Here is a 25490-nt window from a genome sequence, read left to right as displayed (position 1 = left end):
AGGTAGATAAACTCTGAATTTCCTCTTTAGCAGAAGCAGATCAATACAGATAAAGTGCTAGGTATATTAAAAGATGTGAGAGCTGGTCATATTTCCCCTAACAATTATCTCATACTTAATAGTCCCACTGTTTGTTTTGCCAAAAAGCTGTTTTCCGTCACTCCTGCAGGCAGCGCTTGGTCATACTGCCTGCTGCTGCAGGTATTAACCAGTGGGATGCTGGTTGGGGAAAATTTCTAAGGCGTGATTCCCCCAGTCACCACTAAGTCTGGTACGGAATTTATAAGTATCTGGCTCTCCTTGATAGTGAAGCTTACTTGTATTTGGAGTCCTTGTTTGCTTTCTGTCTAGGTGTTGCTGCTGGCCGAGAACTTAGTAAGTTGGGTAGGGGTTGTCGGCAGAGGGAATGGGGTACAAGAGAGAGAACAGAAGACCCTATTGTTGATCCACTTCTAGATTCAGGAATGTTCACTTCCAGTTGGTAGTCAAATGGGTTTGGGAGCATGCAAAGGAAGCTGTTGCCACCTGCTGGAAATTTACTGCGTTGTAGAATTGCTTTTCCTTGCTCTCTTTTTTTCTTTGGGCAAAGCTGTCTTTCTCAGATTTCTGAAGCATCCTAGCATCCTCCAGGGCACTGGGACTTGATCAAACTTTACCAGCCAGTGACACTGTCCCTAAGGCACCATCTTAGTGCCATCTGTAACTCTCACACCAAGTTAGGTTAAAGCTATACTGTAACCCAAACACCTCATAGATTTTCACCTTCCTTTCTAGCAGTTCTACCTAAAGACCAATCAATGCTTTTCAGAGACAATATGTTGTCTTATCTGATTGAGGACAAACCAATGTCACTCTCAGAAGGCCAGTCTGAATTAGGCCTGACTTAGAGACTATAATAAAGAAGTTCAGCCTCAGGTACATCTTTAGACGTTAGCTCTAACTGGGACAGTATTTTCCAGGAAGGGTCCCTAGTTTAATAAAAATATGGGCAGTACGCTTTTTAAAAGTGTTCACAAGTTACATAGAAACTGCATGATTTTTTTTCTCTTTTGAAGAGCTGCTTTTTCATAGTGTAGGTAAATCCTATTATCAAATTGTCCATTATAGGGGTTCAAATGCATGAGGTTTTCCTGTTCCTCCTAAAATGATGGTGAACTTTTTTTGTTTCATGGTACTTTTACATATGATCATCTGGAGAAGAGTAGCCTGTATCCCTGAAAGGCACAGGACCATACTTAAAATTACAACCACTCTTACACACATACTCTCTCTCTCTCTCCCTTATTTTAATCCTTGCCACTTGTTACCATCTGACATACTCTGTCCATCATGTACACATCATGGAGACAGGGATTCTCATCCATTTTGTTTCTAGTCATGCCCCCAGTGCCATGTACAATGCCTGGCATATAGTAGGCACTCAGTAAATACTTGAATAAATGAGTCAAAAGCAACCTTCAGCCCCACACAGGCCAAGGCTGTAGTAGTTCCCTTGAATGGCCTTGAGATCCCATTACAGGAATTCATAGCACCTTGAAACTATGTGTAGACTTATTTGCAAAAAGACCTGAATCTGAAGATACTCCCTGGGCAAGTAAGCACGGTTGTAGGAAACTTACTCTTCTTTGAAAATTAGAGAGAACATGTTTTTTTTCCTGTGACCCCTGAGATCCTGGCCTCAGCCCCAAACTTCTGTTCCTCTGTGTAGAATCTCCAGTTTCTACCACTTCTCTCATAAGCACCATTTTATGTGTCCAGGTACATTGGAATTCAATCTTTGCCTGGATCCCAGACCACGAACTCCTCATATAAGTCCCTGCTTGACTGTGGGACTTGAGGATATTGTCTGTTGTCGAGTACTCCATTAGGCACCCCATATGCAAACCCTTAGAAGTGTTTTATTTTATTATTGAGGTAAAATTGATATATATTAGTTCCAAGTGTACAACATGATTTGATGTTTGTATATTGTGAAATGATCACCACAGTAAGTCTAACATCTATCACTATAGAGTTATGAAAATTTTTCTTGTGATGAGAACTTCTAAGATTGATTCTCTTAGCAATTTTCAAATATGCAGTACAGTGCTATTACCTATCACCATGCCATACATTATATCCTCATATTTTTTTTAATTTTTGTTTATTTTTGAGAAAGAGCATGAGCAGGGGAAAGGGAGAGAGAGAGAGAGGATCCAAAGCAGGCTCTGTGCTGACAGCAGAGAGCCCAATGCAGGGGTCGAACTCATGAACCGTGAGATCATGACCTGAGCCGAAGTCAGACGCTTCACTGACTGAGTCGCCCAAGTGCCCCTACATCCTCATATTTATTTTATATCTAGAAATTTATACCTTTTGACCCCTTTCACTCATCCCCCATTTCTGGTAACCACCACCATGTTCTCTGTGTCTATGAGTTCAGGGTTTTTTAAAGATTCCACATATAATATCATGTGGTATTTGTCTCTAACTTAGTTCACTTAGCATAATGCCCTCAAGGTCCATCCATGTTGTCATAAATTGCAAGATTTCATTCTTTTTATGGCTGTGTATATATATACCACATCTTCTTTATCCATTCATCCACTGATGAACACTTAGGTTGTTTCCATATCTAGACTATTGTAAATAACGCTGCAATGAACATGGGCTGCATATATCTTTTTGAGTTTGGATAGATACCTAAAGTGGAATTGCTGGATTATATGGTAATTCTTTTTTTTTTTTTTTTTTTTTTTTTTTTTTTTGAGGAACCACCATATTGTTTTCTATACTGGCTGCACCAATTTACATTCCTACCACCAAGGCACAAGGGTTCCCTTTTCTCCATATCCTCACCAACACTTACTTCTTTTTGATAAAAGACATTCTAATAGGTGTGAGGTAATATCTTATTATGGTTTTGATTTGCATTTCCCGTTGCTTAGTAGTGCTGAGCACCTTTTCATGTACCTGTTGGCCATCCATGTGTCATCTTTGGGAAAATGTCCATTCAGATCCTCTGTATATTTTTTAATCAGGTTGTTTGCTCTTGAATTGTATAAGGGGTTTTTTTTTACATTTTTTGGATATTAAAACTTTATCAGATATATGATCTGCAAATATTTTCTCCTATTCTGTAGGTTGCCTTTTCATTTTGTTGGTTTCCTTTACTATGAAGCTTTTTAATTTGATGCAGTCCCACATCTTTTTTGCTTTTGTTGCCTTTGGTTTGGGTGTCAAATCAAAAAATTGCCAAGACTGATATCAAGGAGCTTACCACCTGTTTTCTTCTAGTTTAATGGTTTTTATCCTTTTGAGTTAATTTCTGTGTATCGAGTAAGATAATGGCCCATTTTCATTATTTTGAATGTGGCTGTCCAGTTTTCCCAATACCATTTATTAAAGAAACGGTCCTTTCCCCATTGTATATCCTTAGCTCCTTTATGGTAAACTAATTGACCATATATGTGTGTGTTTATTTCTGGACTCTCTATTTTGCTCTATTGATCTGTGTATCTGTTTTTATGCTCATAAAAACTGTTTGATTACTGTTTTGATTACGATAGCTCTGTAATTTAGTTTGAAATCAGGGAGCATGATGCTTCCAGCTTTGTTTCTTTCTCTCAACATTGCTTTTGTGGCTCCATACAAACTTTAGAACTATTTGTTCTATTTCTCTGAATAATTCCATTGGAATTTTGTTAGGGACTGCATTGATTATTCCAGTCCATGAACAATGGACTTTCATCAATGTCATAGCTTTTAGTATAAGAGGTCTTTTATGCCCTTTGTTAAATTTTTTCCTAGCTTTTTTATTCTTTTTGATCCAATTGTAAATGGGATTGACTTTCTGCTAGTTTGTTCTTAGTGTATAGAAACACAATGGTATTCTTCAACTTTACTGAATTTATTGGTTCTAAGTTTTTAGGTTAAATCATCATCTGCAAATAATGACAGTTTTACTTCTGTCTTATTTGGATGCATTTCATTTTCTTAGTTGTCCTGTCTTGTTCCTGATCTTAGAGGAAAAGATTTCAGTTTCCCACCAGTGGGTATGATGTTGTATGTGGATCTGTCATATATGACCTTTGAGGTACATTCCCTCTATACCCACTTTGTTGAGAGATTTTGTCATTAATGGGTGTTGGATTTTGTCAGATGCTTTTTATGCATCTGTTGAACCATCCTTGCATCCCTGGAATACATCTATCAATGTACTATTGAATATGATTTTCTGTATTTGATTTAAATATGAATATGTTGGAGTATCTATATTCATCTGAGATATTCATTTTCTTTTTGTGTGGTGCCCCTATCTTGGTAGCAGGGTAATGCTGGCCTCATAAAATGAGTTTGGAATAGTTCCTTCAAGAGTTTGAGAAGGATTTCTATCAATAAGTTTTTTAATGTTTGGTAGCATTCACCAGTGAAGCCATCTGGCCCTGTAGTTTTGTTTGTTGGAACGCTTTTGATTACTGATTGAAACTCCTTGGTAGTAATATGTTATGATCTTTTGTATTTGTCATATCAGTTGTAACATCTCTGATTTTTTAGAACTCTTGTCTTTTAAGGTTGGTCAATTTTTATCTTTTAAAAAAACCAACTCTTAGGCATTTACTATTTCATTTAAATACCTTTTGTTTCTAATCAGAAAACCTAACAAGCATATTGGTTAGAAATAATTCCTAAAATAGGGGAACATACAAACACAGGTAGAAAAACCACCCTTAATGTTGTGATGTCTATATTTTAAGACAATTTCTTCTATATATACTCATTATACTATCAGTGGAATATATTTTTATACTCCACTCAATAATATACATTTTTTCATTCCAATAGATAGAAATCACTGTCATCAATTTTTGTGGCTTTATAGGTAGCTATCTACCTAATCATTTAACAAATTTGTCACTATTAGTAAATAACATCTTTGAGAGGCAGTTTCTTTAATAGATAAGAAGACAAAAGGGAGTCCCTTTGACCTGGAGGGCCTGACTCCCATCTGTGTCTGTAGTGGTCCAGTTAGTGTAATATCTGTACCACCTATTGCCTAGTGCCCTGGGCAAGTGATGAGGGTAGAGCCAAACGCTGGGCCCTTCATTCAAAGCTCTTCCCTCCCTTTGTCCAACTGGCCACCCAGCTTAATGTGGTTCTGTTCTCTGCCTTCAAACATCCCGGGAAGCAAAAATTTCTTATCATGTTTTCTCAAATCACTTACTGTCTTTCTGAAGCCATTTTCCATCCATATTTGCTTCCATAGTCCTAAACAACAAAGCCAGATAGGCCATAATGGTTCTGTTCATATGCTGTACAAGCTTCAGTCTCCATCACTGAGAACTTACCACCTTTGTCCCCAGTCCAGAGGGAGTCACACCTAAAGGTTAAGCAAACTACCTTCTTTCCTCTACCTTCCTCCCCTCTCTGGTAACAGATATCTCTAGTAACAGATATCATCTGGGAAAGCTCAAAGGCCTCTATGCTCAGACCTTAAAAAGAGTCTCTTACTTGGGCATATGGAAGGTCCAGCTTTCTGATTACAATGAAACTTTCAGAGTGGGAAAATGTTCCACCAAGTGGAATAGCAAGGCTTTTTGCTAAAGGAGGCAGAAAAAACAATTCCACAGTTCAAGAAAAAAGTAAAGATGACATACAGATAAAGGAGAAGGGCCCAATTTCAGGCAACTTTCTAGCAGCAGAACTTGATCACTGGTATACGTAGACTTGGGTGACGTCAAGTAATTCATTGGGAAAACTGTCTAAGAAGGCTGCTTGGGGAGCTGTGGTTAGTTTGGGACTATAAAACCAGAGAAAGGGTTATAGGCAGCCAGACCTGCTGTGCTTGAGCCAAGTCCTGGAGGTGATATTTGGCCTAGGTTGACTGTCCAGAGGACTTTGAGGTGGCAAGTGAGATGAGATTGTATGAGCATAGATGGTCTCCAATGCCAGGTCTTGCTAATTGTGACAAGGAGCCTCTGTGTGATACACTACCCAGCCATTCTACCTTCCAACCTCTCTCTCTGGCCTTGTGAGGTTCTGAGTGGTGGGAAAGCCTTCAGCTCGAGTAACTGTGCTTCCAACCAGTGTGTCTGTCTTCCAGCTATGACCACGAGGGCCGCCTGACCAATGTGACACGCCCCACGGGGGTGGTGACCAGTCTGCACCGGGAAATGGAGAAATCCATCACCATTGACATTGAGAACTCCAACCGTGATGATGATGTCACTGTCATTACCAATCTGTCTTCAGTGGAGGCCTCCTACACAGTGGTACAAGGTAAGCCCCTGCCCACTAAACTCACCCACAGACCCCAGGCAAGCCTGGGAGGACCTCCAGAACCGTGGAACACCTATTACCTTGCTATTTTACTCAAGTGTCCACAGAAAACAAATTCTACAAGAGGTCAGTCTTGTAGAAAATGACTTAATCAGATTCAGAAGAATGTCATCTATACTAAACGAAATGTCCAGGAATTTAGGAATGTCTACATACTTATCTGAAAATGTCAGTTGTCATACCCACTTGCTCTTACCTCTCCATCATCAGCACTCCCCACTAACCCAACACACAGAGTTAGCTTCTCAAAGGCTATTTATCCTCTTGGGTTCACCTCTTCCTTTTTTGGCTCCATTCTGGTGCCACTTGTTTGTTGAGTTGATTGTCCTGGAATCAAATCCTTTAGCAATCTCTTGCCAAGACTGGGATCACAAAGGTTTCTGACCACCCCATAGTTACTATTGCTGTTTGACATGACACAAATTCCAGGACAAGCACAAGAGCTGGCAAGAAAAGGAATTGTGCAGATTAATTTTTCTTTTAATTAAGATATAATGTCAGTGGGCTAGCCCGTTGTCAGAGGATAAAAGTGTCCTCTCAGTAGATAAATGGTGACATTTCTGCACTATTATCCCATGACAGAGCCTGTTTCAATGACTCTATTTCTGCTCTGCCAAATGATTAATGATGTAGATTCTGTCTTTCTGCATGATGGCTGCAGTTGCAGGAGTGACAGATACACATTTGCTCACAATCCCAAAAGTCAGCATCTCAGAGGCCAGCCCAGCTGGACTCCTTTCCCCAAATAATCAGGAAGAAACGTATCTGTAAAAGGAGTTTTGGACTCACATTTCCTTCCTGGAACTTTTTGATAAGGAAAAGGTCAGAAGTCTGATTGACTAGTGTAGATTCTCTTTGGGGAGATAAACGCGTTGTTATCAGCACCCCCTAGCTCAGTCTACCTTAAGCTGTTTGAATCTCTTCAGAGTTCTCTTAAGTATAGGTGGCATCATAGTGGAGTCAGCAGCAGAAGCATGAGGGGCAAGAAGGTTGCTTTTTTTCTCCTGATCTGATCTGTAGCTAGACCATCAACTTCAGGTTAGGTGGTAGGCAAAAGGGGGGAAAAATTAAGTCATTTTTTTTTTTACCATTTAAAACATATATGTTAAAGATTAGGGATTTGATTGACACAAATTGTGTAGGCAATAGACATCTTTAAAGGTACTATTAATAGTATTCAGTGAGTAAAAGAAAAATATCACAGCATAATTATTTCTGGAGTGCCACATATTAATAATGTTTTTCTTTCCATGGATCAGTAGCATCTCTGCTACTCACCTTAACATTGTATGGGTGCTAATTGAAGGCAGCCTTAGACTGACAGCTGCAAAGTACCATGGAAACCTATAAAAATAGGGGTTCTGTTCTCTTATGACTAACAGAGTGGATAATTTCTTTCCATATCCCCACCCCCACTTACATTTCTCCAGATCAAGTGCGGAACAGCTACCAGCTCTGTAATAACGGTACCCTGAGGGTGATGTATGCCAATGGAATGGGTGTCAGCTTCCACAGTGAGCCCCATGTCCTAGCAGGTACCATCACCCCCACCATTGGGCGCTGCAACATCTCCCTGCCCATGGAGAATGGCCTAAATTCCATTGAGTGGCGCCTAAGAAAGGAACAGATTAAAGGCAAAGTCACCATCTTTGGCAGGAAGCTCCGGGTAAGTGATTCCACCCTATCTGTCACCACAAAGTGGTAGGGAATACACACCCTTTGCTCAGGAGCTGAGCAAATTTCCTAGGTCCCAAGCCTCCATTACTCCTTTCTTCCCTGGAAAAGACAAAGTCTTTCCCTCAGAAGATAGAAGCCCAGTCCCTTTGGGAAAACCTCTCCATTGCCTAGGAGAAAACAAGGTGGGGATTTACCTTATGCTCTAGCTAGAGATAGCTTCAGTCTTCTTGTCACACTTGCCATCTTCTTTCTCAACTTTCACTCTTTGGCCAATTTGACAAACGACTTAGCACCGAGTGCCAGTGCCTACTGTGTGCTGAGGAATTTGATGAATACTGAAAGAACACAAATTTTATAATGTACTCTTTACACTCAAGGAGTTAACAGTCCAGTAGAATATATAGATGCAGGATAATCCAATGGGATAAGTGAGAGGAACATCCAGGGCCTGATGGAATCACAGAGCAGGAGAGATTGCCCAGCCTAAGGTGATAAGGGGAGGCTTCCCAAGAGGAAATAACAAGCTAACCAAGCAGAAAGTTTTAACAAACCATAGCTTCCCCAGACTAGGCAACTGACCCCAAAGTTACTTCTTTTAAAAAACAAAGACACAATACTCATTGAGGATTCCGTGAGGCAAGCAGTATGTTAAGTGCTTTACTTATTTTCAACAACCGCATGGGGATAGTTATCCCTGTTTTTCAGATAAAGAAACACAGGCTCTGGGAGCTACATAACCCGTCCAAAGGCACCATGGCTAGAAAATGGCAAAGCCAGGACTCAGTCCCAGTTCCATATTTGTGTCTGGCTCACTAGCCAGTATTCTTAACCACCAAGCCCCATAGCTTCCTGTTTAAATTCATGGGGCACGGGTGGCGCAGTCGGTTAAGCATCCGACTTCAGCCAGGTCACGATCTCGCGGTCCGTGAGTTCGAGCCCCGCGTCAGGCTCTGGGCTGATGGCTCGGAGCCTGGAGCCTGTTTCCGATTCTGTGTCTCCCTCTCTCTCTCTGCCCCTCCCCCGTTCATGCTCTGTCTCTCTCTGTCCCAAAAATAAATAAACGTTGAAAAAAAAATTAAAAAAAAAAAATTCATAGTCATCCAGATAATCGGGGTCCTGCCCTACTCACTCATCTGACTGATTTCTAACATCATGCTAACCTCTTTCCCCATGGTGGGGTGGGTGGGGGGGCCAGGGATCCCAGTCTTCACCAAATTCACATATTCACTAAACACCTACCACTTGTCAGGCACTGAAGATCTATATGACACACCAAGCCTACCCTCCTGCAGCTTACAGTCAGGGATGGGGGAAAGGGACAAGAAGGGCAGATAGTGAATACAGTGATAAATAACTAAAATAATTATGATTAAGATAAGCACTAGGAAGACAGTAAACAATGGAAAAGAGTAGAAGTGTCACCATCAGCGTAACTTTTGCCTGTTATTGGATTGAAATCCACCCGGCCCAGGTTACCTCCCTGCAGAGCCAGGCCACTGCATATTAAGATTCTGCTTTCATCTAGCTGGAGTTTCATTGTTCACATTAGGTTATCAGCAGTCTCCCATGTTTTCCTTCCAACGCTGGTATCTGCAAAGTTGCAAACGGCACTATCTTCCCAAAGACAAAAAATGAAATGAGATTAGTAGCTAAATCCTTAATGACTGGATTTTAGGCCTGTGTAATTGATTTTTGATATGCTGTACTGTCGAAGTTGATTATAAGTAGTAATCGTGCCTTTTCTCTGATAAATCAGTTATGCTTTTTGACTAAGTTTTCCAAATAAAGATAAATGTGGCCCTAAAATAAAATGGCTATAATCCCAACACTGAATATTAAAAAATCTTAATAATGGTACTTGTGGTAATTAGCAGAAGTTAGGCACGCAAATCTTATAACTGAATTTCTGCCAGGTTTAGATTTGCTGGCATCATGTTTATGCAAATCAAAACACAGCTTTATCTATCAACACCTCAACATTTAATTGTCTGGTGTTAGTTCCTGTAACAATAATCACATATCCATTTAGCTCTCTTAAATGAAAATCACTATGAGATTATAACAGGTTGAGTGGACTGAAAATGTAATTTGAAAATGAGGGAGAAAGCCTGGAATTTATTTGCATCTCATTTATTTTAATTCAATTCATAAATTGTTTAGTGAATGAAATAAAAGCAACTCCTAGAAATTGCAGGAGAGCAAAGCAATTGCAAGAAGGTGTAAAGGAAAGGTGAGGCAGGATGTGGATCAAGAGAACTGGGGAGTGTCCTTTTTGTCAGATTCTTTATGAGCCCAGGGCAGGGAAGTTTGCAGCCCCTGAACCACAGGTACCTGTTGGCCCCCAAAGGCAAGCAGTTTCTTCTCTCCTTACCTCCAGGCCTGACATTTCTTTTCACTCCGTCTTGACTTCCATCGTCAAATGGACTCTTAGAGGAGAACATTACATTTTATAGCTGTAATTGTTTTCCTGTGTATAACTAACACATTTTTTTAAATTTTCTCCTTGATTGAAGTCTCCTCTGCATTTGGGCTGCAAATTAAACCAATATTATAAATTCTTTTAAAAAGATGTGGGCTAAGTGCCAACTATATGCCAAGCACTATGGAGGTGAGAGAGAGAAAACTAAATCCTCACCAGTAAAGAGCTTGCAATCTAGTAGAGAGGCCAATGTAAACAGTGTGGTGTAAACTGTAACAGAGGCAGTGTCACAAGGAATACTGGATAGTTTGTTGTGTCAGGAGGGGATGAGATGAGGCCAGATAATAAATAAGCCCTGAAATCTCAGGAGCTTACCACATCACCTTCCACATAAGGCAGGCAGCTTGACCTAGTGACGATTCATGGCATTTGCTGTCTTGTGACCCCGCCACAGTAAGCAAATGACCTCTCAGGTTGCTCTGGAAGGAACGAGGGGCTGAATGAGCAGAGATGGACATGGTGTACATCACTTCCACCCACCCTAGTGAGAACGTTTCCACTGAACTGCACAGAAGCCTAGGAAATGTTGTCTTTCTGGGTGCCTAAGAAGAAAAAAACAAAAGAGTTGAACACATAGCAGGTTCTCTGCCACCTCATACAGAAGGTTGGAATCAGTTCTGCAGAGCAGTGGGAATTAGCCTGGCAAAGATACAGGGAAGGAGTGATGAGACCAACAGTGTTGCCTGTAAGACCAACAAAGAGGTCCAAAAAGGGAAGAGCATTTCAGGAAACCTTAACTCAGTTTGGCCATGGGGAAGGGGAATGTGTTACATTGTGGTGCAGGAAAAAAAAAAATGAGTTGGCCAGAGGCAGCACATGGAAAAGCATATTTTGCTAGGCTGACATTTATCAAGAGGACTATGGGGAGCTGTTCCAGGGTTTGATTAGCAGAGTGATGTGTTGGGATGTGTAGTCTTAGAAAGACCTCTCAGGCTTCCTTAGATGTGGAGGATGTTAGATCAGAAGGGGACAAGATAGGAAGACAGGGACAGCACAGAAGCAATTGCAGTAAACAAAGAACTAAATCACTAACACTAAAGAGAGAAAGAAGAGGGAAGGAAAGATCTGAGAGCGATTTAGTACACACAATTAACAGGATTTTGACAATGTAGCAGGGTTGCTGTATCATGCTCTCCTTTTGAGGGTTCCTCTCCCTAGTCATATGGACTGGGAAACTGAGTGGCTGTCTAGACTTTGTGAGGTGGCCTACTAGGCTTTGTAGGAACTGAAACCCATGACAGACATGTGGCATTCTAGCAGCCCCAGCCCTGACTCTTGGAATAGGGAAGAAAGTGTTGCTCCTTCATGGAAAGCAGGGAATTTGCAGAGAACCTGTGGTGCAGCAACTGAGGGTATCAAGCATTGAAGACAACAGACTTACCTTTCCAGGGACTATCAAGCTCCTGGAAGTCTGGCCAGTTGAATTATGCAAGGCCCCAAGGCTCTGAGCTTCCCTAGGATTCAGAAGAAACCAAAATTTCCAGTGAAGCTACCATGATAGACCAGTGCCCAGTGAGATTCTAAGCCACCTAGGTAGCCCTCCTCCCAGCAATCCAGTCAGGAACATCTCTTAGGTGAGTAATGTGTCAATAGCATTTCCATATAGGCTGGTCTAATGTAAGATGGTAATATAGACCATCAAAGAACCACATCCTTCCACCAAAAACTTTATGATGCTTCAACAAAATTTGGAGTGCTAGTCCCTTCTTCCTGGCCCAAACTCAATGTGAGAATAATTTTCATTATGTCTCCTAAGGATGTCTCAAGTAATCTCATTTGAAAGAGTCTTTTCCACTACACTCCTTTCTCTGTTCTCCCCAGCCTTGCAAAAGCACATGAAACTGTTGTATCAGGGCATCTATAAGCTCCATGAGCACAGGAACCATCTCACCACTGTATCCCTGGTGACAAGTGCCATGTGGTAGGCCACTCAGACAGTAGATGAAGAAGAGGTGAGGACATGCCTCCTTAAGGCTCCTCCTGAATTCCCCTCCCCCCACCTTTCACCCAAAGCAGGCATGAGTTCACCAACCCATTTGCCCTATATCTGTCAGGAATCTTTCCCCTGCAAAAGACAGGAAGTACAAACTAGCATAATAAAAAAGGGGCATTCATGTCTTGCCTAATGGGTCCCAAAGGCCCAAATGATGTCATCAGGCTGATATCTCTTTTTCTCTCTTTCTCATGGTTCCCTTTCATCCAGCATTATTTCTCTTGGCAGTTGGCCTCATTTTTCTCCGTGGTAGACCAATGACCTCTCCACACTGAGGGTTCAGGCAGAGTTGGCCAAAATTGACTTCAGGCTGACATCAACTTAGCTTACTGAACCCAGAGGAAAGGATCTCCCACAGCACTTATATTTAAAAATGGTACATAATCCCAGGTGTCTAACCTGGTACAGATGCAGAATCTATGATTGGCCAGGATTGGGTCACACACGGAAACATGTATCTTGTGATGGACATCTCAGTAAAACCATCTAAACACAGGAAACCTTACAGAAATGGGGGCTACACCAAATAAGGAAGATAGTAGGTTAAATATCTCTCTCTCTCACACATACACACACACACCAAATATATTCTACATCCCTCCAGAGCCTAATCCGTAAGGTAAACTCCTGGCCCTGAGGGTTTATTAATGCATCTCCATCAGAAAGTCTTTTTATATGATTTTTTGGAAGAACAGAACCAACCTCCTCTTCTACTGAGAATTAAAACTTCAGCTTTTTCCTGAAATGGATTTAGTGCATGATTCTCTCTGAAAAGGAAGCATACAACCACCCTCTAGGATATTTCCTCCTGATTACAATTTGCTGGGAGACTGTAGAAGAAACAACTACATGAGTAGGTAGCAGAACAAAGAAAAATCACTTCTAAGATCATCTTCCATCATGATAGTGGTATTAGTGTTCTTCCCAAGAAGAGGTGGGAGTTAGTAATTTTGTTTTTGGTTTTCATGTGATTAATATGACATTGTAATTACACACTGGCTTGTGTTAGTTTTGCCTTTGTGCCAAATGACAGTGACATAGGACTGAGATGGGAGGCAACTGTGCATGCAGACACATGCTTGTGAACGCAATTCTGCATGGAGCCCACTCAAGCAGCTCTGTTAACACTCACAGTTATCATGAAAGCCTGGAATTTCACCAGCCCCTTCCTGCCACAGTGCTTTCATCCTGCACCAATATTTTATATTGCAAACATCTGAGTTTTGGCACTGTACTAGGCACTCAGTGTATATTGGTGAACCAAAGAGACAAGACTCAATGTGAGTAGTGCCTGTGCAGACAGGACTTTGTGATAAATTTAATACCAACTTAATATACAATTAGAAGGGCAAGCCTCTGCAAACACGTTAAACAACGTATTCCCCAACCAAGTATTACTTTTGGGTGACTTCCTATTTTTGGATGGAGTGCTGGAAGAGTGAAAAGACCCTCATGCCCTAGCAAAGGGAAACATTAATAATCGAATAAATGAACAAATAATATAAGACACTGTGATGGGTGCCATAAAGAAAATACAGGGTGCAGATAAGAGGGAATATCTGATTTAGGTTAGGCCACACTAAGGAAAATTACATTTGAGAGGCACCTGGGTGGCTCAGTCGGTTAAGTGTCCAATTCTCGATTTTCACTCAGGTTATGATCTTGCGGTTCATGGAATAGAGCCCCACATCAGGCTCTGTGCTGACAGTGTGGGGCCTGGTTAGAAGTCTATCTCTCTCTTCCTTCTCTCTCTGCCCATCTCCCCACTCATGCTCTCTTTCAAAATAATAAATGTATTTTTCAAAAGGAAAGAAATGACACTTGAGCTGAGAACTGAAGAATAGGGATTTTCCAGGCATGGGAGGGAGGCAACCTATGCCAGTGTATCAGCATGTTCAAATGCCTTGAAGCAGAAGAAAACTGTTGCTTATATCCTGAGCAAGAGAGCTAGCGTGACTGGAGCAAACTAGGTAGGGGCAAGGTCACAGGGACAGGCCCTTAGTGACCCTGGTAAGGATCTTAGAAATACACAAGTCCTCCCCAGATTGACACATTGGTGAGTGCAAAGGAGCATTCATCTGCAGACTGGACTCTCTACTGTCCTCCTTAGAGGCTAGGAGGAAAAACATACTTGCATTCTGGAAAGTTCAGGTTGAAAGGTGACAGGTACAAGCTTGTTCAGGCTGCCTGGGCTGAGTCTACATACAGATCCTCTCTTTTCTGCCACATCCTGCCCAACAGACCGCCCACCTCTACTAGCATATTCCCACAGCACCTGAAACTAAGTTGTCTACCAGTCGTGTGGACCTCGCTTCTTAGGCTTCACTCTCACCTTGCGACCGCACCCCCCATAGAGCCACCTGGACTATTCTCGTTCAACTCTTTCTGCCCCTCACCTGTACGAGTCTTACTCCTCCTTCACGCCCCCACGGCGGCAGCACTTCCTGTAAGAAAAGGTCCTTGTGTGGCCCAGTTCTAAGTATCTCCTCCCTGCCACAGTGGTTTACTCTCCCTACAGCACTAATATTTTCATGGATTGGTTCATGTGTCTTTACCCTCCTCAGGACCTGTAAGTTCCATGAGAAGCAAGAGCCATAATAATTGTCTTGCTCTATCCTAAGTGCCGTTCACCGTAACAAGCACATAATAGGTGCTCAGTAATATTTCAGTGAATTGAGTAATGGGATTTTAAGTTAACGTCATGAAAATCCACTCTCTGAAACCTCTATTAATTCAGATTTGGGGACCCTCCCAGAATGACTCTAATTGCTCTTGGAATGAAGCCCTTCAGTTATTTGGAGACCACATTTTCTCTTCCCAGTTTTCCATATTAGAACCGTACATCGTCAGAATTGCCATGGTTCTTATGGTGGGTCTAATTCAACCCTCTTATTCACAAATGTTTGCTGAGTACCAAGCACTTTGAAAAATAACATGGACACTAAGAAAAAGGAAGTCCCTACCCACCAGCAGCTCACAGGCCATTACAGATAAGGAAACTGAGGCATTCAAGGTGAAAGACTGCTTTGCAATGACAAAGCCAATCAGTGTCAAAACTGCAGAGTTAAAACTGAAGCTCAAATTCAGGTCTACCCTTCCACCTCACCATCATCCAAAACAGCAAGCCATCCAAAAATAATGTTTGCTTAGGGAATACATTATTTAATGTGTTTGCAGAGGCTTGCCCCTCTAATTATGCATTATTTAAGCTAATATTAAATTTATAGCAAGTTGTTTTGTCTGCACAAGCACTGATCCCAATGTAGCATTGAGTCTTGTATGGCAACTAGGGAGAGCTGCTTTATAAATCCCAGAGGACTGACCCAGACAGGAAATGAAGATGTCATCCTGGCCTCACTTTTCCTCTGGGTAGATGAATACCTAAACTCTCCAAGGCAGGAAATTGGCTTTTAAATGCCTCCATGCATGGGAAAGCTCTCCCCGCCCCTCACCTTTTTGGGGTTTCCCACACTCAAAACACGACAGGCAAGGTATTCCTCTGCAAGTCTATCTGAAACCTCTCCTGCCGTGCAACAGTGCCATTTCCTGGAGGGGATCCAGCCCAGTGTTAATTTCCTCCTTCATGTTTCTCAAATCACCAGCTCCTGTCATTGCCCCTCGAGCTAAGTTAGAGTCACTGGTTATAGGCCCAGCAGGGCCATTTTGACGACAGCGTTTCCTTTTCTCAGGGTTTTTTACGAGCCTCCTTGTGACAGGCGTATACTTGGTGAGATCAAAACATTCTGGGGGGAGATTCCACAGGGGAAACTACTTCCCAAAGTCCGCCCTCTGCAAAAATAAAAACCATGCTAAATAGCTGAGTTTTATTAACTGGGGAAGCCAGGCTGAGGAAAATGCCCGATAATTAAAAATAATGGCTTCCTTACAAACACAAAATTGTATTAATTTAAAAATTGGTTTCTCTGTCACTGAATACCTACCAAGCTGGCTGGGAAGGGAATTGTGCTGATCCTGGCAGTGAAAATAATTCAAAATAACTTTTATGTTCTCCAGGAAGCCTCAAGGTTAATTTAAATATTGTTAGATGGGTAATTTAATTCAGAATAAAAGAACAGTGTGGCTACATTAAAGCTCCTGCACACTCTAAACTGGAGGCAGATGCCCAGGAAGTACTGAGCATGCCTTTCCAGCCCTCCCGCATCCCACACCCCACAGCCGAGGCATCTCCTCTTCACAAATGGTACCCTAGTAATTAAAGATACTTGATTACTCAACAGGCCTAAACACCTTGGCTCAGCTTCCAGTAAACTTAATTATTAGAAGGATTGCACATTTTTATAGAAATTACACATTTCAAAAGCTAACTCAGAGGTGACATCACCAAGATGATGAGTAAGTCGCTCTCCCCCTCTCAAGAATAAATAACTATTATGGACAGGACACCACTGACACAATCCTAGAACATGGGGGGTGAGGCTGAAGTACTCCCCTGAACCACAGAGACCAAGACAGATTGGATTAGAAGGCTAGAGGAAACAGCTACATATTGACCACATTGTCCCTCCCCAAGGCCAGTGCCGCACCATGTAGAGTGGTCTCCCTTGAGCCTTCAGGTCCTCCAGGGGTGAAAGGGAACCAGATGGGACATCTAGCCACACAAACACACACACATACAGCCTGTGGGTTACTTTGTGAAAGCTCCTACTCCAGTCTTGCCCCACAAGGACTACAGGAGAATCTGCAGGGCTTGAACCTAGGAAACTGATTATGATAGAGACAAAAGGAGAAGCTTGCCAACAGCCAGCACACCAATCTTGGCAGACCAAGTTCTTACCCACAGAGCCCAAGTAGTACTCCCAACCAGCAGCTCATCTGCAGAACCAAATTGTTGGTGCAATCTTAACATGGAACTCAGCAGGGTGCAAATCTGCCTGATGTAGGTCCTCAAATGAGGAGTTTCACTGGCCCTGGAGCCCCTCCCCAGGCAGGAGAGCTGAACCATAACCCCATGCACTGTTGAGTGTGGCTCCCAGCCCCATCTGACTGGGAGGGCTGGTGAGACCACCTGGCAGCTGAATGGCCCAGTAGTGAAAAGCTAAGAGGAAGGCAGACAGAGCTGATCACCCCCAAAGTACAACCAGTACCAGACAAGGAGGGTATGCCCACACAGGAGGAGTTAGTTCACAGCCCCACCCACTGCTTAATATAGCTTCTGGCCACTACCAACCAGAAAGCCTATTCAGAAAATTTTGGAGGTTCTTGGAGTGGGCCCTTTTACTCTACCCAGGCAAGGGAGCTAAATCATAACCACACCCACTGCTGAATGTGATTTCCCATCCTGACTGGCCAGAGGGGCTGGTGGCAATGTCTGAAATCTGGTTATATACTTCTCAGCAAGCTGAGAGGTAAGCACACAAGCTGATAGCCTACAGAGCAAAGCCAGTGGCCCTATTCAGCTAAGGAACTTGGAGCAAGGGTTGGCTTGAGTCAAGACCACAGAGTCTTACAAGCTTTGGAACTAGTTCTGCTGCACGTGGACAAGGAAACTAATTCATAGCCCTGCTTATTGCTGAATACAGCCTTCAGCCTGCCCTACCACAGAACCTAACCATATCACATAGGAAGCTGCATTGCCCTTCTTACAGTGGCACTTGGAAAGAATGCAGAGCCCCTGGCTTTCCTCTTCTGCAGAACAAAAACAGTGACTCTGTGTAGACAGGGAATTCAGTGCAAAGTCTTCCCTGATTTGGATTCCCTAAACAATAAGCTGTGAGGACCTAGATCCCATTCTGCTATCCTGCCAGGGCAAGAAGCTAATTCACGGTCCCATTTTTTGATTAAATACAGTACCCCAGGCCCAACAGTCTAATAAGCCTGACCAGAGAACAAGGGAAACCACAGAGCCCATCCTACAGCCTCAACTGGACAAGGAACCAAGCCAGAAGTCCACTGCAGCTTGTTTTCACCCTTGACTTCAAAACTCAGGTAGTTGCCTTGCCCAGAAATTAACCCTGAAGCAAAGCCCACTTGCCCAAGGACATTACCATCAGACATATCCAGAAACCCAAACTGGGCTAACTAGTGAAGAACTGTCTTTACCAAAGTAAATCTATGAAGTCTTAAAGGCGAGACCACTTACTCAAATGTGCAGATACAAATGCAAGGAATCAAGGATCACAATAAATCAGGTAAATATGACACCACCAAAGGAAACTAATAAACTAATGAACAAGATAAGAAGTTCAACAAAGAAACAGAAAACATCTAGGCACCTGGGTGACTCAGTCGGTTAAGCATCTGACTCTTGGTTTCAGCTCAGGTCATGATCTTGCAGTTTTGTGGGTTCAAGCTCCACATTGGGCTTTGTGCTGGCAGCACAGAGCTTGCTTGGGATTCTGTCTCCATTCTCTCTCTCTGCCCCTCCCCCACTTATGCTGTCTCTGTCTCTCTCAAAATACATAAACTTAAAAAAAATAGAAAACATAAAAATCCTAGACCTGAAAAATATAGTGACTGAAGAGTTCAGTATAGTGCTACAAAGGCAGACTTGATAATGCAGAAGAATCAATAACCTGGAATATAGGACATTTGAAATTACCCAGAGTAGTAAAAAGAAAAAAGGATAAAAATGAGTAGGGAAAGCCTACAGAATTTATGAGACATATTCAAAAGAAACAATATCTGCATTAGGGGAATTCCAGAGGAAGAAGACAAAGAGAAAGGGAAACTGTATTTGAAGTAATAATGGCTGAAAACTTCTCAAACCTGGGGAAAGAAATGGACATCCATGAGGCCCAAAACCTCCCAAATAGTTGACTTTGAATAGGCCAACACCAAGACACATTATAATTAAATTGTCAAAAGTCAAAGACATGGGGTGCCTGGCTGGCTCAGTCAGTAGAATGTGCAACTCTTGATCTTGAGGTCATGAGTTTGAGCCCCACATTGGGTGTAGAGATTACTTTCAAGGGAACACAGACTTTCCTAAACAAACAAAAGCTGAGGAAGTTAATCACCGCTACACCTGCCTTACAAGAAATGCTAAACAGAGTTCTTTAATTGCAAACAAAAGGATACTAATTAATATTAAAAAAAAAAGAGGGGTGCCTGGCTGGCTCAGCCCATGAAGCATACAACTCTTGATCTTGGAGCCCCACATTGGGTATAGAGAGTACTTAAAAGTAAATGTTTAAAAAATAAGAAAGCATAAAACTCCTTTTAATTGTAAATATGTAGTCAATGTTAGATTCTGTAATATGTTAATGGTGGCATCTAATTCACAACTCTAGTTTAAAAGTTATAAAATAAATGTAGTAAGTTACACCTGGGTAGCTCAGTTGGTTATGTGTCTGACTCTCAGTTTCGGCTCAGGTCATGATCTCACGGTTTGTGAGCTCAACCCTTGCATCTGGCTCCACACTGAGTGAGGAGTCTACTTGGGATTCTCTCTCTCCTTTCTCTCTCTGCCCCTCCCCCCCAAAATAAATATTTTTAAAAACAGTTGTTTTAAAAAGTTGTTTTAAAACAACCCCTAACTACAGTAATCTATTATTAGTTACATAATAAAAAATAAAATATGTAAACTATAACATAAATAACCTGAAATGTGACAAGAAAGAGAAGTAAAAGTATAAAGTTTAGGAATTCTATTAAAGTTAAGTTTGTAGCAGTTTAAAATACATTATAATAATTTGAAGATTATTTATGTAGCCCTCAGGGTAATAAGAGAAAAACCTATAGTGAATACACAAAAGAAAATATTAGAGAAGTCCAAAAGACAAGCACTCCCCCAAAAAGCAGTATAAGAAATAACAACGGATCTACAAAACATCTAGAAAACAATTTTTTAAATGGCAAGTCCTACCCATCAACACATCAAATTCTGCAATGAAAAGTCATAGAATGGCAGGATGGCTAAAAACAAAATTCAGCAATATCCTGTATACACGAGATTCATGTTATGCTTAAAGACACATATACATTGAGACTGAAGAGATGAAAAAAAGATTTCAAACATGTATTAACAACAACAACAAAAATGCAGGAATCCCTACACTTCTATCAGACAAAATAGACTTTAAAAATAGTAGAAAGATGCCAAGTAGATCATTATATAGTAATAAAGTAGTCAATCCATCAAGAAGATATAACAGTTGTAAATATTTATTTACCCAACAGTGGAGCGCCTAAATATATAAAAAGAAAAACTAACAGAACTAAAAGGAGAAATAAACAGCAATACAGTAATAGTTGGGGACTTTAATACCCCACTTTCAATAATCATCCATACAGAGAAGCAATAAGGAAACAGCGGATCTGAACAACATTATAGACGAAATGGACCTAACAGACATATACAGAATCTTCTATCCAACAACAGCTGAATACGCATTCTTCTCAAGTGCACATGGAACATTTTGGGGGGATAGACCATATGTAGGGCCACAAAACAGGTCTTAGAAAATTCAAGAAGTTTGAAATCATAGAGGGCATCTTCTCCAACCACAATAATATAAAACCAGAAATCAGTAACAGGAAGAAAACTGGAAAATTCACAAATACATGGAAATTAAATAACACTCCTTTGAACAATCAACGAATCAAAGAAGAATTCAAAAGAGAAATAGAAAGTTTCTTGAAAGAAATGAAAATGAAACACCAAAACTTGGTGTGCTTGGGTGGCTTAGTTCGTTAAGCATCCAACTTTGCCTCAAGTCATGATCTCACATTTCATGAGTTCGAGCCCCACACCAGGCTCTGTACTGACAGCTCAGAGCCTGGAGCCTGCTTCGGATTCTGTGTCTCCCTCTCTCTCTGCCCCCCTCTCCCAAAAATAAATAAACATTAAAAAAAAGATTAAAAATAAAAAGTCTCAACCAACAAAAGTCCGGCTTCACTGGTGAATTCTACCAGATATACAAAGAATTAATATCTACCCTTCTAAAACTCTTCCAAAAATGGAAGAGGAGCAAACTCTTCCAAACTCATTTTATGAGGCCAGCATTACCTTGATACCAAAACCAGATAAAGACACCACAAGAAAAGAAAATTACAGGCAACATCCCTGATGAACATAGATGTAAAACTTCTCAACAAAATATTAGCAAACCAAATTCAATAATAAAGGGTCATACACCATGAGCAAGTGCGGTTTTTTATCCAGGGAAACAAAAATGTTTCAACATGTGGAAATCAGTCATTATGACCCATTTTATTAACAAAATTAAGGGTAAAAATCATATGATTATCTCAATAGATGCAGAAAAGCTTTTGACAAAATTCAACATTTAGGATAAAAACTCTCAACCAAGCAGGTACATGGAAACATCTTCAACCCAATAAAGGCCATTTATGAAAAGCCCCCAATTAACATCAAAGGCATTGATGAAAAGCTGAAGCCTTTCCTCCAAGGATGAGAAATGAAGCAAAGATGCCCTACTCTCACCTCTGTTTTGTGCGTGTATGTGTCTTTGTGTTTTTTTTGGGTTTTTTTTTTAATCTAAATTTTAGTTAGCCAACATACAATGCAATATTGGTTTCAGGAATAGAATACCAGTGATTGTCAATTACATAAAAACCCCCAGTGCTTCATCACAACAATTGCCTCCTTAATGTAAATCCATCACCCATCTAGCCCACTCCCACCCACCTCCCTCCATCAACCTGCAGTTTGTTCTATATCACTTAGAGTCTCTTGTGGTTTGTTTCCCTCTCTCTTCTTCCCTCACCTTCCCATGTGTTCATCTGTTTTGTTTCTTAAATTCCACATATTAATGAAATCATATGGTATTTTTCCATCTCTGATTGATTTATTTCACTTAGCATAATATATTCTAGCTACATCCGTGTCATTGAAAATGCTAATTTTTGATGACTGAGTAATATTCCATTGTGTATATATACCACCTCTTTATTCACTGATCAGTCAATGGACATCTGGGCTATCTCCATAGTTTGGGTATTGTTGATAATGCTATTAACATTGGGGTATCCCATGTTACAGGGATCCCATGTATCCCTTCAAACCTGTATTTTCACCTCTTATTCAACATAGTATTGAAAATCCTAGCCAGAGCAGTTAGGCAAGAAGAAGAAATAAAAGACATCCAAATTGGGAAGGAAGAAGTAAAACTGTCACTATCTTCAGATGACATAATATTAAATACAGAAAACCCTAAAGACTCCATCAAAAACTGTTAGCAAAAACAAATTCAGAAATGTTACAATATACAAAAATCAATACACAAAAATATGTTTTGTTTCTATACATAATGAACTATTAGAAAGAAATTAAGAAGACAAGCCCATTTATAATTACATCACGAAGAATAAAAGCATTAGGAAAACATTTAACCAAGGAGGTGAAAGACCTATACACTGATGCAGCACACTGTGGGAACTCTGGCCCATGCCATCCTACTAGAGAACAGCCAGAGGCAAACAGCCATCCTACTAGGGAAGAGCCAGAGGCAAAACCCTTGAAACCCCCCAAGCCCATGCCTGCTTCAGCTCAACTGTCTCAACAGAGCAGCCCCAGCACAGAGCACCCCAGGATTCCCTGATCTGCATCCACTCCAGCTCCAGCCATCCTGCCAGACACATACTGTTTACACAGGGGGACATTTCTACACAAGGCCACTCTCAAGATTAGGACAGCTGGCTGTTCCACCTAATTCATAAAAAGAAACACACAAACAAAATGAGGAGACAAGAGACTATATTTTAAACAAAAGAACAAGATAAAACCTCAGATGGAAAAAACAGAAAAAAGTAATTTACCTGATAAAGAGTTCAAAGTAATGGTCATAAAGAGCTCACTAAACTCAGGATAAAGAAGGATGAATACAACGAGAACTTCAACAAAGAGTTACAAAATACAAGAAAGTACCAAACAGAAGTCACAGAGCTGGAGAATGCAGTCACTGAACTGAAAAATACACTAGAAAAATACACTAAACAGCAGATTAGATGGTACAGAACAGATCAGCAACCTGGAAGACAGAATAGTATAAACCACCTGATCAGAACAGCAAAAGGAAAAAAGAATTTTAAAAAATGAGAATAGTTTAAAGGACCTCTAGAACAACATTGATCATACTGATATTTATTATAGGGGTCCCAGAAGGAAAAGAGAAAGGGGCAGAAAATTTAGTTGAAGAAATAATGACTGAAAACTTCCCTAACCTGGAGGGAAAAAACAGACATCTAAGCCCATGTAGGACAGAAAGTTCCAAACAAGATAAACTCAATGAGATCTACACCAGGACATATTATAATTAAAATGGCAAAAGTTAAAGAGAAAATCTTAAAGGCAGCAAAAGAAAATTTGTCAGCAGAAATTTTGCAGGCCAGAAGGAGTGACAGGATATATAAAGTGCTAAAAAGAAAAAACTTGCAAACAAGGTTTGCTCTACCTGGCAAGGTTATCTTACAGAATTGAAGGAGAGATAAAGCGTTCACCAGCAGAGCAAAAGCTAAAAAGTTCATCACCACTAAACCAGCCTTATAAGAATATTAAAGGATCTTCTTTAAGCCTAAAGGAAAATACCATACTAGAAATTTTAAGAAAATATGAAAGAAAAAAATCCCACTGGTAAAGGCAAATACAGTAAAAGCAGTAAATTGGCCACTTAAAGAGTGAGTATGAAAGTTAAAAGACAAAAGTAGTATTAACAACTATAATAAGTAGTTAAGGTGTATACACAAATAAAAATATGTAAAATAAGACATCAAATATAAATGGGGGAGGGCATTAAAATGTGCTTTTAAAATGTGTTCAGACTTAAAAAACTATCAGCTTAAAACAGACATATATGTGTAAGTATGCTATGCATATATGTAAATATACTATATATATGTAAATATATGAACATCATGGTGACCACAAAACAAAATCCTACAATACATATACAAAAAAAATAGGGGTGCCTGGGTGGCTCAGTCAGTTGAGCAACTGACTTCGGCTCAGGTCATGATCTCATGGTTTGTGGGTTCAAGCCCTGCATCAGGCTCTGTGCTGACAGCTCAGAGCCTGGAGCCTGCTTCACATTCTGTGTCTCCCTCTCTCTCTCCTCCACAGTCATGCTCTGTCTCTGTCTCAGAAATAAACATTTAAGGGGGGGGGTGGCGCAGTCGGTTAAGCGTCCGACTTCAGCCAGGTCACGATCTCGCGGTCCGTGAGTTCGAGCCCCGCGTCGGGCTCTGGGCTGATGGCTCAGAGCCTGGAGCCTGCTTCCGATTCTGTATCTCCCTCTCTCTCTGCGCCTCCCCCGTTCATGCTCTGTCTCTCTCTGTCCCAAAAATAAATAAACGTTGAAAAAAAAAAAAAATTTAAAAAAAAAAAAAAAAAAGAAATAAACATTTAAAAAAAAATAAAGAGAAAAAAACCCAAACATAACACTAAAGAAAACCATCAAATTTCAAAGGAAGAGACCAAGAGAATACAAAAACAATGAGAAAACAATTAACAAAATGGCAATAAGTAAATATCGATAATTACTTTAAATGTAAATGAATAAATGCTCCAATTAAAATACAGAGGGTAGCTGAATGGATAATAAACAAGACCTGGGGTGCCTGGGTGGCTCAGTTGGTTGAGGGGCTAAGTCTAGATTTTGGCTCAGGTCATGATCTTGTGGTTCGTAGGATGGAGTCCCATGTCAGGCTCTGTGCTGACAGTGCAGAGCCTGCTTAGGATTCTCTCTCCCTCTTTCTCTGCTCCTCCCCTACTCACAGTCTCTGTCTGTCAAAATAAACAAACAAACATTAAAAAAAAAAGACCCATCTATATCTTGCCTACAAGAGACTAACTTTAGACCTAAAGACAAACAGACTGAAAGTAAAGGGCTGGAAAAAGATATTCCATGTAAATGGAAACAAAAAGAAACTGGAATAGCAATATAATTATACCAGACAAAATAGACTTTTTTTAATTTTAGAGAGCAAGAGAGCACACGAGCAAGAGAGAGGGGCAGAGAGAGAGAGAGAGAGAGAGAGAGAGAGAATCTTAAGCAGGCTCCATGCTCAGTGCAGAGCCCAATTCACGGCTCGTTTCCATGACCC

At 40.8% G+C, this 25490-nt stretch overlaps 1 protein-coding gene across 1 annotated transcript in view; it reads left to right on the top strand.

Annotated features, from left to right (window-relative positions):
- Positions 1-25490, top strand: part of TENM2 (teneurin transmembrane protein 2) — a 380391-nt gene that overhangs the window by 325778 nt on the left and 29123 nt on the right. Inside the window, 2 exon segments of the mRNA XM_032593990.1 lie at positions 6083-6258; positions 7749-7984. Of these exon segments, the coding sequence (XP_032449881.1) occupies positions 6083-6258; positions 7749-7984 (412 nt within the window).

The sequence above is a fragment of the Lynx canadensis genome, chromosome A1 (genome assembly GCF_007474595.2).
Source record: "Lynx canadensis isolate LIC74 chromosome A1, mLynCan4.pri.v2, whole genome shotgun sequence".
Taxonomy (NCBI): domain Eukaryota; kingdom Metazoa; phylum Chordata; class Mammalia; order Carnivora; family Felidae; genus Lynx; species Lynx canadensis.
This window is presented reverse-complemented; position numbering and strand designations above follow the sequence as displayed.